The 17,760-nt window shown below is 36.0% G+C and overlaps 1 protein-coding gene across 3 annotated transcripts in view; it reads right to left on the bottom strand.

Annotated features, from left to right (window-relative positions):
* The window catches only part of LOC106673610 (myosin heavy chain, non-muscle), a 77,971-nt gene extending 69,797 nt beyond the window's left edge, over positions 1 to 8,174 (bottom strand). For all 3 annotated transcript variants that reach the window (XM_024225514.1, XM_024225515.1, XM_024225516.1), the window contains exon 1: positions 7,570 to 8,174. In XM_024225514.1, coding sequence (XP_024081282.1) covers positions 7,570 to 7,923 — 354 coding nt within the window. In that variant the 5' untranslated portion in view covers positions 7,924 to 8,174. The remainder of the gene's footprint in view (positions 1 to 7,569) is intronic.
* Positions 8,175 to 17,760: the final 9,586 nt, after the last annotated feature.

Genomic DNA, 17,760 nt, shown 5'->3' with positions numbered 1-17,760 from the left:
TGAGGACTCGCATTAGCAGTTTCCGCATCGACTAGGTTATACAAACCCCGCATGTTTATACATAGGCACGCCATATGCGAGCCAAGACGAGCATCTCGAGACTTGGAAAACGTTCGGTTTTCGGCGAATACCGCGCGCCTGGAGACACCTTTATTCTAATAAACTGCTGGCAAAGGTATGGAAGACGATTAACAACCTGAAGCTGACCAGCGAATTATGAAAATAGAGGAGCCCAATACATCTACTTCTAGGTGCAGGTCTTGTAGCCGCTTCTTTCATCCCCAGCCTAATATACAATTATTACGTCTTGGCATATTAATTTAAACAATAAAAAAAAAATACAAGAGTACGCAATTAAATGGAGGTAAGGCAGTTTCAATAGCAAATGGGAAACGAGATGTTGCTTAATTATTAACATTTTAATTTCAGCAATGCTTGCTTTTATATTTTTATTCGGTTAATTTCTTATCATGTTTTTCGTTAAATTTAACTTTGAATTGTCAATTGTTTTATGTTGTCCTAGTCAGACTTGGCTGGTCTGATAGCTGTGATAGTTTTGGGTCAAGGAGCTTTTTTTACATATATACAAATTGAACAATTGATTGTCGTGTTAGCCTAAGGTCTTTAAGGCAGAAATACTCGATGATCCTATGAAAGAATCGAGGGATTATTAGAAGGAAATTAAATTTGTCCGAAGAGAATTGAAGGTCGTTGCATAAGAAATCTGCGGTTAAACGGGAGAAGCCCGATGAAAGTGAATAAAACCTTTCACTCCGGGCATAGCACAGGGTTTGAGAGTTATTAAAACGGTTCCTGGACACCTCTTGACGGGACTCTCCTAGACCCCACCACATAACATAGTCATCTCTTCTTTTTTGTCACGGTCTTTTATTTTTCTTCCTTTCCAGCCCACCCCTCGCTCTTTAGAGGGAACTACGATCTTCTCCGATCTATCCCGATGTGGACGTCCTTGGTCCCTCCGAGGTGTGGCAGCCGGCTCAAAAGTCCTCGTTTTATGGTGGGAGACAGCGGTGCAGGACCCACCATGCCTTCCTCGTGGCTATCTCGAGAACCCACTTCTCAAGTCAAGATAATCGAGGGAATAGTAAAAAACGAAGTAGAACTCGTAATTCTTATCGATGTAATTTTCACGGAGTACCGAGAGAAAAACTACCTTCCGAACACCAACGAAAAAATCTATACAACGCTTATCTCCAACGGCCTATTACGGCTAAAAATAATAGCGTATTTTTTGCCCCTCGATAAATCCTGGTTTCTTGTCCAGGAATAAACACCGCCCCATTACTATTTTCCGTTTAAGTCTGGCTCAAAAAATCCTACCCTTACTGGCCGTCTAAAAACAACTAATCACCCAAGCAAAGAGCTGTATAGGAAGCTTGAGACCATTTTCGATCCAAAAATAATCAGTTCTAAAAAAGTTTGGAAAATATGCAAAAACTTTTTATAAACACAAACGTAAACAAAGTATAAAACTGTAACTTTACTTCATCAACAAATTTTTGATTAATTAACATAAACTGCAGATTTGATTTCGATCAAATTTGACGTTAATTGGCTTTATTGAGGAAGCTGCTCATTGGCAACAGTTGGAGACACTCTAATCCATATTATTTTCAGTCCAGCCAACGTGGTAATTGTGCCATACTCTAACTGGCTACCTAATAAAAAAAATAATTCCCCTTAAATAATTGATTTTTTGCATTTTAATATCAAAATTAACCAAATTTGTTTAGATGGTGAACTTCATTGCAGAGGATTGACTTGGGCAATCTGCCCATTTATAGGCAAACATTTTCAACATCTTTTGTGAAGTGAACATTTTAATTTAATTCAAGGCTAATGATTTAAATTTGTGAAGTACTTCCAGATCATAATCATGATGAATTATCGAGATACATGATGTACCAGTAAGATATTGTTAAGGATCGTCCTTGTGTAGATTTGTATGTGTGATAACCAGGTATTAGGTCACAGAAACATAGAAACTCCCAACGTCACAACAATTAAAATACCAAAAATACGAAAAACAATAATTTATCTTTTTTTACGAGGGTTCGCATCAGCAGAGGTCATATAAACCCTCTCGATGCTGGTGTTTTTGAGAGAAAAAAAACATTTGGAAGTATGTCGGATTCGAATGCAGGGCCGCTGGATTCGAACCCCGGACCTTTACCTTACAGTGATGAGCGCCGTGTCAACACCCTCAACCCCGTTGCGGCCACCGACGGCCCCTTTATCTATTATTGTTTTTAGTATTTTTGACATTTTAATTGTTGTTTTTATGTTATTTATTATCAAGGAGTTATAAACATCTACATATATACCTGATAAAGAAATTGTAAACTAACTCAGCCCTGAAGATGTTTACGAATTAAACGAAAGGTTGGCATGAGTTGGGAGTTTCTATAGTTCTGTGACTTAATACCTGATTATCATACATAACTTAATTCAGTGAATGAATGATTTGTTAACAGAATTTTCCAATGACAGGAAAATAGTCAAAATGGCTTTATCGCCGAGAAAAACAAACAAAGATAAACGTTTAAAAAGAAACCCCTTATCGAAATCGGTGATAAAGAGTGATTTAGAAAAAACAAATCCCTTCCATAATTCGAAATGTAAAACAATTAAATTCTGAAATTTCCTGACCCACCTTTATTTTCTAGAACGAGAATTAATATAACGTTGAATCATCATTTTTATCACAACCTAATTCCAAATGGGGGTCATTTTAATATGAATAATATTTGGTGAAAAAAATGTGATCGATTTAAAGAGGCCAGTTCTACGAAAAAAAAGAGATTAATTTTCGACATAGTTCGATAGCATTTTCAAGCCTAGCTGAACCTTTCCCAAGTCAAATTTTGACTTTATACAAATCAAATGTTGCCCTTTTCAATCGCAAGCAACCCTTTCCAAGTCAAATGTAACCCTTACACTTTACATGTTACCTTTTTTATTTCAACCTGTAACAGTTGCAATCATTTATTTATTTTTCTTTTAGTGCTACATTTGATTGTAAAAGGTTACACTTTGGAAAGGTCGAAATATAGTTGAAAATGCTAAATATAAAACGTTAATACTTTTCTATTCATTTTCCTTGTACAATTAAAAAAGCACTCATTTTTTGTTCTGTTTTATTCATTAAATATCGTAGAAAAATAACAGTCTTTTTACTCAACCTTTCGACGTAAAATTGAGATTTATATTTCAAACCTATTTCATCATATAAAAAATAATCTATTTTATTCATTCAAATTCTTCTTCAGCCTTTCTCACGGCGACATTTCATTTTAGAATAAAATCCTAGATAAGGCATTATCTTTATACTGAGGTGGACGACACCTTTGCAAATCATAGAAAATAAACGTGATAACTTTCAACACTACCCGCTTTTTAGCGAAAAATGTTTGCAATTAAAACAAATTTTCGTTTGAGTTAAAAAGAAAAAATGTAAAAACTAAATGGAATACATTTTCTTTTGGTTTTTTTCGAAATGCTCCAACTGATACAAATTAATAGGCTTTAAATCCTTATCACATGAGTGTTTTGTTTTTGATTTTTGGCCTATATGGCACGTACCCAACTTAATTTTTTCTTAATCAAAAACTTTAAGTAGACAGCAGAATATTAATTGCTAGATTTAATACGAGAGTTAAATGCTTGGGTTCAACGTAATGTTACTCGAGTAATAAATTTTTTCTTCACCATTTTCAAAAGGTTAAACCTCACTTGGGGGTAAAAGTGAAGGAATGGGAGGTCAGCTTGTAGGAATTTCGTTTGATCTGCAGAAGAGAGTGAGTCATGCTTTGTGAATTTTGTCACGAACTTAATTTCTACTTTGTAAACACTGCAAATTTCAGCTTGGAAGGCCACTGTTTAAAATATTGGAAATAAAAGATTTTTGACTTAGAACGTATGTAAAGAGTTTGAATATTTTTAGACGTTTCCTCAATTTCCAGAGTAGCGTGGCAATTATACAACCGAGGATTTTCTAGCGATTGACTTCTGACACTAAAAAACACTGACAATAAAAATTTACATATTGGGGCTTAGCATGACAAAGTTGTCCAGTAGAAATGTGTGTTTAAAAATATTGAAAAAGCTTTCTCTATTTCCAACTGGGATGACTGAGGTTTAAAAAACTGCTTTAATAAATGCTTTCAATGATAGACGGTAAACAGGCAAGTTTGTAGAATTCATGTGGGTGTCATTTTTGTGTACCATCGACTTCAGAAAAAATGGAAATTTGTGCAAATTTTAAAAGATACAAACTTTAAGGGTTTTTCATGTGATTGAGTAAGAAATGAACTTATCTTAAAGGAAATTCATGTCTGGTGTCAAGCTTCAAATTTTGAGGCTACCTGACTTCAAGAAACGCTGGAAATTGGTCCAATATAGCGGGTCAAAGTTTGAAGTGCGTATTGAAAATAACGCGTGCATATGTGTTTTGTAATGACTATTGTTTTAAACTTCTATAGTGGAAATGTGGAGGATGAAAATTTTGAAGGTTTTGCAAGTCAATTTTGAGCGTAGCGTGGCTGTCACGAACTGAATTTGTGGCCGCGTGACTTCATAAACAGTAGAAATATGCACATTCGTGCTTAGCAGGTTTCATTTGAGCTAGCTTTCATATTTTTTCTAAAGGTACTATTTATAGAGCGGAGTTAAAATGTTAAAAGTTGAATGTTTGAGATGAGAGGAAAATAAATATCATGGATGACATTTTGGTCAATTTTTATGACAATTGTTAGGCAATTTTGAGAATAGTCCGTGTGTAACTAATTTTCGTGGCCCCCCTTCTTCAAAAACAGTGACATTTTTTATACACTGGGACTTAATAGGCAAATTTTTGAAAAATTTCTGTTTAAGTTGGGATGACATGATGAATTTATTGTCAATAATTTGTTGGAATTTTATGTCAGTTCGTAGGCATGTAAATTTGAGAGAAGCGCGGCTTTCTTGTGGATGACATTTTGGTTGCCTCTGACTTCTTAAAACTGTGCAAAGTTACACATAGGACCACTGTATGAATATACTTCAGGTGTTTTAAGGACTTAAAACTTACATAAATACGAGCAGTACTTAGCAATATTATATAATAACAATATAATTAGCAATATTTGGTGAATTTTTATCTAGTGGATGTTTTGGTATGGTTGAATGATAAAAAAAAGTGAAACTTTAAGGGTTTTTTCGCGTAGTTGGAAGGCAGGCTAATTGAAAAGAAGAGTGGCATCCCTGCCTGGGGATATTGTCAATATTTTGGCCCCCTGACGAAAATATATATTAATTGTTTAGAAAACAGCGGAAATTTGGAAGGCATTTAAGAAAGAAGAACCTTATTGCCTTAAGTATTTTTTCCTCATTATTTTCTCAATAGTGAAAATTAAAATATTGAGACTTAACAGGCTAGTGCTAGAAAATACTTCAGGTGTTTAAGTTGGGGTGATTGTGACGTTTTTAAACTGTACACATACGAATATTGAGCATTTTTTAAAAATAAAAATTTGTTAGATGTTTGTTGTTGCGGCCTTTTTTTCAGTTGGTAAGCCACATGTTGATCCAATTTTTGTGGCCACTTTGAATATAATTCAACTGTTTTGAGTTGTTATGACTGAATTTACAAGGATAAAAGGTAAATTTTTATGTCAGTTGGTTGGCAGGCAATTTAGTGACTGAGGATGTGACTTTTGTGGCTCCTTGACTTCAAAAACAGTGAAAGAAAATCTGCACATTCGTGCTTAATAGGCCACCGTTCGATTAGAAATTTTAAATTATACGATTTGTAAGGCTAGTTTATATGTCATGGATTACAATTGGGTCAATTTTAATTTCAGTTGGTAAGCATGCAATTTTAAAGCTAGCCAGAATGCCAAACTATGTATTTAATTTCTGTATGGACAGTTTTTGAATATATTTCAAGTGTTTTGAGTTGTTATGACTGAATTTATAAAAAATAAATTAAAAACAAGTGAATTTTCACGTTAGTTGGTTCGCAGGCAATTGGAAGGCAAGCGTGGCATTCGTGGCTGGGGATGTTGTCAGTTTTGTGGCCGCACGGCCACAAACAGTGAAAATGTGCACATTCGTATTTAGTAAGCCACAGTTTGATTGGAAGTTTTAAATTTTAAATTATACGATTTGTAAAGCCGGCTTAAATATCATGGAAATCAATTTGGTCAATTTTTACTTCAGTTGGTAAGCATGCAAATTTGAGGGTAGAAAGAATGCCACACTATGGATCCAATTTTTGAGGCCACTGAATATATTTCAAGTGTTTTAAGTTGTTATGACTGAATAAAAAAAGTGAATTTTTATGACAGTTGGTTGGCAGGCAATTTGGTGAGAAGCGTGGCATTCCTGACTGTGGATGTTCTCCAGCTTAAATGTCATGGATTACAATTTTATCAATTTTTTAGGTCAGTTGTTAAACATGCAATTTTGAGGGTAGCCAGAATGCCATTCGATGGATCCAATTTTTGTGGGCACTTTGAATATATTTTCAAGTGTTTTGAGTTGTTAAGACTGAATTTACAAGTTTACAAAGAAAATAACGTACTAAAAAAAAGTAAGTGAATTTTTATGTCAGTTGTTTGGCAGGTAATTTTGATAGAGGCATGCCATTTATCTAGATTTCATTTTGTGGCCCCTGGACTTCATAAATAGTGAAAACCTGCGCATTCATGCTTAGCAAGTCACAGTTTAATTTGCAGTTTTAAATTTTAAAGTATACGATTTATATGTCCAAATTGCCAGTTTATATGTCATGGATTATAATTTGATCATTTTTTTCAGTTGGTAAACATGCAATTTTGAGAATAGAAAGAATGCCACTTTATGGATCCAATTTTTGAGGCCAGTTTGAATATATTTCAATGTTTCTGAGTTGTTAAGACGGAATTGACAAGAAAAATAACGTAATAAAAAATAACATAAGCGAATTTTTATGTCAGTTGGTTGCAGGCAATTTGGAAAAAAGCGTGGCAATCAAGACTGGGGTCCCAGGACTTCATAAACAGTGAAAATCTGCACATTCGTGCTTAGTAAATCACAATTTAGTTTGAAGTTTTGAATTGTACGACTTGTAATGCTAGCTCAAATGTTAAGGAATACAATTTAGTCAATTTTTATTTGAGTTGGTAAGCATGCAATTTTGAGAGTAGCTAGAATGCAACTCTGTGGATCCAATTTTTATGGCCACTTTGAACATATAAGTGTTTTGAGTTGTTATGATTGAATTTATAAATAAAAAAACATAAGTGAATTTTTATGTGAGTTCGTTTGCAGGCAACTTGGAGAGAAGCGTGGCATTCCTGACTGGGGTTGCTGTCAGTTTTGTGGCCCCTGACTTCATAAACGGTGGAAATTTGCTCATTCGGGCGTCTGATCATTGTCGAGAGTGCAAAATTGTCGCGGTGGGAGTCGAAAAGACACGTGTTGTTTTTTTATGCTGTGTTAAATCCGTCGGCGTGATAATCCCCGGGGCGAAATCTTAGAGTGTCAACGCGTAAAAAGAAAAAGTAATATAATAAATAATCAACTTACATAGATGAGTCCGGAGTAATATCTGTCTTTGATGTTGTGAAGGACGCAGGCCTCGTTGAGACAAGTGAGATCGGCCATGTCCTCGACTTTGTCGTACTTGGGCGGGTTCATCTTCTGGATGTCGTCTTTGGGGACGAGGGTCCTTTTCCCGGTCTCGACGATCTCGACTTCGACTTCGTCGCCGCGCTCGCCTTTGATGCCGGCGACGACGAAGCCGGCCACGTCGTGCGGCACCCAGACGAGCCTCTTCTGCGTCCATTCCGCCTGGGTCGCCGGGTCGTTGAAAGTGTTCCTGTCGACAGACAAATATTTGAAATCCGGGTCCGAACGGTCGACCTTCGTGTCGTCAGCCATGTTGCGATCGGAAGCGCGAACACCGGGTGCGAAGGGGAGAACGGGGCGGCCTGTCGGTTCACTCGGCACACAATACACTCGAGGAAAATAGCACGATTATCCTTTTATACTCAGGAGGAACAGCACATATCACACAAGTATAGAAACACACTAATTTCCATCCGGTTAACAGTTAAACAGGTGTGTGCTCTGTGAGGAGGCTGGTGAGCTTGTGTCGTGAACCCTCTCGGTCGACTGGGTGGAAGACGCCCGTTGCTCGGCGATAAATCGATTCTAACATCGACCCCGACCCCGGCGGACGCCCCCTCCCGGCCTAGGCCACCCTCTCCAACCGTCAGGCCCCCTCCGCAATTCACAAAATAACAAATCACTCGATAAATCATAAAACATGCCAAAAAAGAAAAACACGACCTAAATAAAATACGTACGAAAAAATCAACAAAAATATCAAAATACAAGCTATAAAAACATCACTTAAAACAACAGGTCATACAAACACTACAAATATTCAGAAAATCAAACACTACACTCCAAACAAAATAAAACAAAACAAATTAAAATATTAAAACTAAACTTAACAGAAATCAATTTTAAAATCACCCACAAAAAAACACAAAAAGAAAAATTACATCTAAACCGATACTGTCCCTTAACTCTCTTACTTAACGAAAACAAGTAAATATTCCTTTTTAACAAAAGCAATCAGGATTAAGGATAGAATTCCCGGTTCGGTATGATTGATAATCGATGGATCGATGATAATCGGGATGACTGTAGAGAATTCCGGTTGGACCGGACGCCTTGAGGTGGCAGCACGAGCCCTAGGTGGGTCCTCCCGCCTAAGAGACCGATTTTCCGTTGTACTTTTATTTTTACCTTTGTCGAGAGGGGAATGTTGTCAAAAAAGCTGGTTGTGATTTTTAGTTGAAAAGATTAAAAACTCGAAGAAACTCAGTAGATTGAGTGCCTGACGAGTGACGTTATGCAATGCCCTACCTATTCCAACAGACAATGGCATTCGGTTTTAGATTTGTTGTAAATTTCCTTTCGGTATCGGGAAAGAATTTTGACCAACCAACCAATTTTTATGATGTTAGGGATAATAAATTCGTTTACGGAACGGAAGAAATCGAAGCGGTATAGAAACGAGAGGTTGAATAAATTTGGATCATTTTGGTACGCCACGTGGCGGTGGATGGACGTACTACTGAGGATTTAGCCTTAAGGCGAGGATCTTATTTTCCAAGATTTAACTTTAGTTTTTAGTTTCTAAAATTGTCTTTGTCCTTCAGTGTTTGTTCGTTCAGCAAGTCTGACGTTCCGAATTCCTAAAATCCATTGGGAGTATCGGACTCCTTGCATATGGGTAGCGCATTAGAGGGCAAAGATGGTTCGAACGTCATTAGAAACATTTGACTAACTACTTAACTACGATCGCATAACAAAAGAAGATGCACACAAAACTGCAATATATTAATTATAATTCGGTGATTGCAAGTTCTAATAATTGTATGATCCAACTTCAAGTCTTCTTGAAAAAAAAGTACACACATAGTGCAAAAGTTGGAACAGGAAACAGTCAACACGTTTCAAGTCATGTTTCAATTTGAACGTAAGAAGAACAAAATTTTGACTGGTTTGAACCTGTTGATCAAACGTTGAAAGAGATTTGAATCTTGTACATGTTGCAACAAAAAAGCTGATCACCAATAAATTGTATGTAACATGGCATCGAAAGAGGTCGTACGCGAAGTTTTCAGTATTAGAAATATCGGCCACTTTTTCACTCACGAACACTCTGGATCAAGGTATGGTCTTGAAGAAGAAAGCAAATTCAGTTGTTACTGCTAAGCTTTCGACCTATTTTAAGGTCATAATGAGGGCAATCTTAAATATGTCTTGACAGTCCTTGGCAATGATGGGACTGAGTCTTCGAGGTAATTTGAGTTTTTAGAGCAGATTTGGGCCTATAAAAAAAACTGAAATATGTCAAATCTGTAGACATATTTAACATTATTTCGCCCTGGTGATGACCTTAAAATAGGTCGAAATCTTTGCAGTAACAACTGAATTTGCCTTCTTCTTCAAGACCAGATGTGATCCAGAGTGCTCGTGCCGTGAATTTGTAGCAGTTGTGTCAGTTGTGTTAAAAGAAGGTAAACAATTTACGGTTTCTATAACTATCTTTACCCTCTAATGCAAACTCTCCAAGAATTCTTAATGGACGCTTCTTCTGCTCGATGCCGTAAGGAATATCAAATTACTTCCTGATGGAACTCGCATTAGAGGATAAGATGGTTATAGAAACCATTTAAGAATTTCTAAAGACAAATATGATAAAAATTCAGACTCGCATATATAGACATGCACGTAAAAATATATTAGATATATGTATGTCCAATATTAAGTTTTTGCATTAAACTCTAAGTCGACATGGGACAAAAATTAACAAAACAACAGGTAGTGTTGTTGAACAGGATTTGTCAGACCCATTTCGGTTTCTCGTCATGTGTTGGGTTAGTGTCTTGCCTCACCCGGCTTAGAACCCTGACTGTCTGCAAAAGCCATCACCGACCAAAATAATCGGAGACGACCAGACTATATGCCCATCATCACGCATATTTCAAGGGGAAAGTTCAAATTTCCTCGTTGTTTCGGTTTGTCAGACCTATTTCGGTTTCTCAAAATGTGTTGGGTAGTGTCTGGCCTCACCCGGCTTTTTGTGCCGTTATCTGTGACCAAAAGAAGTTTTTTTTCACATATACAAAACTAGCATAACATGCTTTTATATTTATTTTTTATTTTATTATTTATTATTTCTGAATGAATCAAAGAGAACGCTTTGAATTTGAATTGAATTTTGGATAATAGATACGTTTCGGTTTCTCGCCTTTTGTGGTGATCCCTGTCTTGGCCTCACCCTACTTAGAACCCTGACCGACTGGAACGCCATCACCGACCAAAATAATCGAAGACGACAGACTATATGCCCATCAACGCGCATATTTCAAGGGGAAATCTCAAAATTCCTCGTTTCGGTTTGTCATACTATTTCGGTTTCTCGAAATGTGTTGGGCAGTGTCTTACCTCACCCTGCTTACAACCCTGACTGACTGGTAATCCATCACCGACAAAAATGATTGGAGACTACCAGACTACTCACTTAGACCTTCATGACAGATTATATTACCAATAAGGATGCAAAACTTGTCTCATAGGATATTTTAACCGTGTATGATGGGAGGAACAGGATATCCAATTTATTCGAAATTCATAGTTGCCATGACTTGGTACTGTTCCACGGTGGGCATGTCTCTTTAGCTTTGTTTATTTCTTCACGTATGAGCTTTACCGGGGTAAAGTTGTAATTCAAAGCCATAGATCAGCTGTTGTTACTTTTACCTTTAACCATTCAACAGAGTTTTGGTAATTGCTCTTAGCCTTATTTTTTGACCGTTCGTTGAACAAATACTTAAACGTTGGGCTTAAAGCTTAGCCTGACAACTAAATTTAGTTATAATTAAAATTAATCTCAATAAGATTGAGCTATATAGATCTTTCAAGGATTCTAATGGAAACTTCAACCTTCAATCCTCACAGAATGACAATTTAAAATCATCGACAGGGTACTACGCAAAACAGTGTTTTTTAAGTATGCAGTTTTTGACGTATTTTGTGTTTTCGTTTGATTTGACATAACCTGGTAAATTTTTATAAGTGCCAATTGCCATATAAAATCACACGTGTTATAAAAACAAGCAAATAAAAAAATAATTGGACGTCTAAAGCTCATCCTTGTGACCATTTCGGTACAGCTGGCTGATCGTTAAGAGATCGTTACATCTGTTAGGTGAAAATTGGAACGTCGAACCAGGACCGAACATCGCCTTTCAAGGAGGCGATAGGCCCATTAGGAAAAGAGTTATACGGCCAAAACGGGGTCCTTAAAGCTTGTCGTAATTTTCTCGTTTACCCTAATATAGATTAATAACTAGGTCTGAACGACTCAATAATCACTTTCATGTTCATTATTTAAAGCCGAATAGACGGTAAGAACAGGGTAGGGGTACGCTGTTTGAATCACGTATGAAAATTACTTGGTATTCCGGGTAATTTGACATTAGATGGAAAAGATTCGTGAAAAATAGAATTCATTTTTTAAATTAATTCAATTTAAATTCAAAGTTGAAATAAAACAATTTTCATTAATAAATAATTTACGTACTCTTCGCTTAATAGGCAAGAAAAGGTCCGTCTAAGGATAAGATAAAAATGAGTGGTGATTAGTGACCGTTAATCGATAATTATTCAGAAATCGTGAGATTCTCGTTAAATTCTGAATAATTATAAGATAAAAATATTTTTTCAACAGACACCTTAAGTGGGTTCACAATCTAAAAAATATATGAAAAATTTCGGCATATTTAAAATCAAAATCCGATTAATAAAAACCTAAATAATTTTTGAAATGAATACTTATATCACGTGAATAACTAATTTACCAAAGTTAAACCTCTGTAGGATCACAATCTTAATATGTATATATATTTAAATGGGATCAACATTTAAAAATATCTATTCTTTCCTGAAATTTTGGTAATATAATATCAAACACCGATTACCCGAAATAGCCTAAATAATTTTTTTATGCCCAAGAAAGGCTATGGAAGAATAATCAGATTTCGTGTATAACTAATTAATCAAAATTATACCTTTATGGGGGCACAATCTAAAAAATATACTTAAAATGTAATTCTGTCCGGAAATTTTGGTATATATAAAATCCAAAACCGATTACTCGAAATACCCTAAATAATTTTTTGAAAAGGGCAAGTACAGCTATGCAGGAATACACAGATCGCGTGAATAATTTACCAGAATTACACCTTTATGGGATCACCATTTAAAAATGTCAATTCTTTCCGGAAATTTTGGTATATATAAAATCCAAAACCGATCACTCAAAATACCCTAAATAATTTTTTTAAGCCCAAGTACGGCTGTGGAAAAATGGGCAGATTTCTTGAAGAACTAATTTACAAAAATTAGACCGTTATGGGGGGGCACAATCTAAAAAATATACGAAAAATGTCAATTCTTTCCGGAAATTTTGGTATATATAAAATCAAAAACCGATCACTCAAAATATCCAAAATAATTTTTTTTAAGCCCAGGTACGGCTATGGAGGAATGGTCAGATCTCTTGAAGAACTAATTTACTAAAATTAGCCCGTTATTTGGGGCACAATCTAAAAAATATATACAAAATATCACCTTTTTACGGCTATTTTGGTTTATTTCAAATCCAAAACTTTTGATCCACAAGATTACATTTTAGAAATTAAATGCGGTAATTGCTTATCTAATTGTAAAGAGCATCCAACTCTTCTCAATCAAGCGCAATCGGGCGGACCAAACCGATAGAGGACGATCAAACTGTGTATAAATGTAAAATAACTGGCATACTGCACAACAACGGTTCACAATTTAATCCTAAGGATATGATGTGGATTTGATAAAACTCGTAAAGCGGTCAGCTATGTTATGCCAACAGAACTTTGTGAAATTGATTAGAAAAAGATTTTTTTTCTGAGCTGATTAACGAGAAAACAACTTCATACATTTGTAAATGTTAATGGGATAATTAGTCAAAGTAAACGTCCAATACCTTAAATGGTAGGCACGATGTGGTAATTATACAAACCAAATTTGTACAGCTATGTAAGATATTTATGGGTTTTCATGTCGGGAGGACATCAAACGATTTGTTTGAAAAACAAAATTCCTAAACATTTCAAATAAAGATATCAAAAGGACCAGACTTCACTCTTTAAAGTCCAGCATATTTGATAAGTTGAAACCCACGGCGCGTAACCGCAGCATTTTCACATACGTCATTATTTTCACTACATCCATACGGAATGCCTTAGGATCGAGATGAAACGAATTGTTATTTTTATGTTACAACATAAGCCGTGCCATTCCGAGATTTGTGACAGTCTCTCTTTCTCTCGTTCTATTATAAAATGATGTTTTTACTTACGATTCGTTTGTGGAGGTCAGAGATACCACCCTATGAACTGGCCTGTGGGAACATAGGGAGCAGTAGACTGGGATAGTTTTGTATGTTCGAATTGCTCGCATTACACTCTCAATCAAAGTATTATCTTGAACTAGGCGATTTTCAGCCTATGAACCGATCCTAAAACAAAAAATTAAATTCTTGCTGCTTTAAACTAAATTTGTACAAAAAAGAAACAAGCTTAAGATAGCTAATATTAAAGAAATCTTAATGTGTTTTATTCGTGAAAGGGCCTGAAAGGAATTTTGAGATAACTTTTTGGTTCTAAGGGGTCCTATCGCCTCTGATCATTGTGACCGATGAGGATTTCCAGTCAGTCAGGTTTGTAAGCAGGGTAAGACAAGACACTACCCAACACATTTCGAGAAACCGAAATGGGTCTGACAAACCGAAACATTGAGGAATTTTGAGATTTCCCCATGAAATATGCGTGTGATGGGCATGTAGTCTAGGTTTCTCAGATTATTTTGGTCGGTGATGGATGTCCAGTCAGTCAGGGTTGTAAGCAGAGTGAGGCAAGATACTACCCAGCAAAGAAATGACGAGAAACCGAAATGGGTGTGCCAAACAAAACAAATTTTGAGATTTCCTCTTGAATTATGCGTGATGATGGGCATGTAGTCTGGTCGTCTCGATTATTTTGGTCGGTGATGCGTTTGAAGTCAGTCAGGGTTTTAAACAGGGTGAGGCAAGACACTACCCAACACATGACAACAATCCGAAATGGGTCTGAAAAACCGAAACAGTGAGGAATTTTTTATTGGCATATAGTCTGGTCGTCTCCGATTAATTTGGTCGGTAATGGATTTTGCGGTCAGTCAGGGTTCTAAGCCGGGTGAGGCAAGACACTACCCAACACATTTCGAGAAACCGAAATAGGTCTGACAAACCGAAACAACGAGGAATTTTGAGATTTCCCCTTGAAATATGCGTGATGATGGGCATATAGTCTGTCGTCTTCGATTATTTTGGTCGGTGATGGCGTTCCAGTCGGTCAGGGTTCTAAGTAGGGTGAGGCCAAGACAGTGCTCACCACAAAAAGCGAGAAACCGAACGTATCTATTATCCAAAATTCAATTCAAATTCAAAGCGTTCACTTTGATTCATTCAGAAATAATAAATAATACAATAAAATAAATAATAAATATAAAAGCATGTTATACTAGTTTTGTATATGTGAAAAAAACTTCTTTTGGTCACAGATAACGGCACAAAAATTTCTTTTATGAATCTTTTTCAATATTCATGACCATCATTATCAACATATTCGGGGTTTTATGATGTAAATCGGAATTTTGCCAACTTTAGTGGATATCTGAGATGACAAATGCCAATTTTAACATCATGCTAAGAGACTTTGAAGAACAATATGATCAGGGAACATCGGAGCCACAGAAGCAAACTCCACAATGTAAAATTACTGAATGTTTTTTCTGTATGAGAGGATAAAATTTTTATGTCACTTTCAAATAATTTAAATTTTAAAAACCTTTCTAACGTTATGCATAATTTATAAAATATAGCTCTGACAGAAATCGTTATTTTAAAATCACCGTGAACATTGGTTGTTCGATTTAGTCTTTTTAGGTCGAGGTGGGGCTGTCGGGATAATAATTGAAGAAATTCAACCTCTTTCCTTGTTGGGGAAGGCGGTGAGTCACATTTCGGCGCCCGAAATGCGCGTTACTGGATTGGATTAAGTTGAGCAATACGAACAGAGGTTCGAGTTACCTCAAACGCCACATGGCGTTATCTCTGAATAATCACCATGCTAAATATGGTAGTAAAGTTAAACCAGTGTCCTCTCATCCCAACGTTTCGAAACACTACCCCCCCTCAACATCACGAGTCTCTATTATACAGCCTAGTTTATCCCACTACGGTTATTTGACTATATATGGAATCGAGTGGATCCAGCGGCCAACAACGCTACGGCATAACAAGGACTATGTTGCGTCCGACTGAAACGGACCGTTGGCCTTATTTGCCTAGCTGTTGATTTTCACACCCTGCACTGTCAATCTACGATCCTTTATTAGTCATAAAGCCTGTTTATATAGGATAGTTGTAATTTACGGTTGGACAAGTAATTACGTTTAAAATACTCGCTTGTCGTCCATATGTCAAAACAACTTTTAATAGATCAATAATGACTGAACAAATTCAGCATGCTCGGGCTTAAAAGAAGACATATTATTTACACCAATATGGGCTACTTACTGTCAGTAAAAAGTATATATTACACCATGCCTAGAGCTCATTTTTTTTTTTTTTAATTTTAAGAATCGCCTATTTTTTTTAAATTATTAAATTAACCTATTTTTTACTGATCATAGATTCAAGGTCGTATTAAATATCCGCGACTAGATAAAATTATTGTCATAAAAAGTCTGTTTTGTTGTGTACACCATGTTTCGTAAACAATTTTATCTATCTACAAAATTGAAGCGAGATAATTTCTAGTCAGTAGTCCTTTAGAGCTACGCGGGAAGATGAATCTGTAGGTTGGACGTTTTCCTATCACTTCGGTCCGGCTATAATACGTTTTGGTCTGACACATTTCGGTTTCTTGCCATCTTCAGTGATTCTGCCCGATCAAACTTCACGATCTTTGTTGTTTAATTTAAACCCCTTCATAGATTTTTTTATATTCTTTTATTTATATTTTCTGATATAAATAATTTTTATCTTTTGAAATACGTATGTTAGTTTTTGATCTTAAAAAACAGTTTACTTTTTTTTTTTTTTTTTTTTTTTTTTTTTTTTTTTTTTGTTTAAAGGCAGCAACCACAATTAGGGTTATATTTGCCTTGAATCTGTCCTGAGTGCGGCCTGCGGGGGAAGCAGACGCCCGACCGAGGAGCCAGGCAGCACGGGGGGACTCAGGGGGCATATGGGAAGCATTCTCTTGCATTGGGGCTTGCATTGTCGCCCAGAAGTCCCCACACACACACACACACAATGTTTACTTTGATAATTCCTAAGGTTGTTTAGTTTCCTCATTGGTGCACGTCGTTGGCTCAGATATTTGGAGGTGGCTCACCCTACTTATATCCTTGACCAACTACAAACAACAAATATTTAACTGGTTCAACAGCAAAATAAACATTTTTAGAAGAACTAAGTCTAATATAAAAACAACTATCTCATCGGAATGAAAAAGGTGTTAAATGTTGTTTCATCGAAGGTTTTGAGGTTTTGAGCAGGCAAGGGGCAAACCTACCACTGAAGACGAGGAGGACCTGTAACGCGTCTTAAAGACCAAAGTAGTATAGGGTAGGCAGTTTCTGATCATTTAACCGTAGATTTGTAGTGGGTCAGGGTTATAAGCAGGTTAAGACATGACTAGAAGAAATTTCTCGATTTTTACTTTGATCTTCAAAAATTTAGAAGCTACCTGAATTTTGTGTTTTCTGTTTGAGGTCACTAGGTTTTTAAGATAAAAAAGTCTGAATTACATAAAAACTGCAATCACATCGGTTAGAAAAAACGTAAAAATCTATGATTCATCTAAAGTTTTTATGTGGTCAGGGATATAAGGTAAGGCAAGACGAAAACTCACCATTGAAGATAGCGAGAACCTGAAACGCCTCTGACAAAACAGTGAGGCTACGAAGACATAATGATCGGAAAAACCAAACTACAAATTGTTTTTCTTTAAATTTACATAATGTTTCCGTTAAAGTTAGAAAATTACTTATTCATCAGGGCAGATGGAAAATCTTTACAGAAAATGGGTAAAATTGTTAATAGAA

The sequence above is a fragment of the Cimex lectularius genome, unplaced genomic scaffold (assembly GCF_000648675.2).
Source record: "Cimex lectularius strain Harlan isolate CLEC.00 unplaced genomic scaffold, Clec_2.1 scaffold6, whole genome shotgun sequence".
NCBI classification, from domain to species: domain Eukaryota; kingdom Metazoa; phylum Arthropoda; class Insecta; order Hemiptera; family Cimicidae; genus Cimex; species Cimex lectularius.
This window is presented reverse-complemented; position numbering and strand designations above follow the sequence as displayed.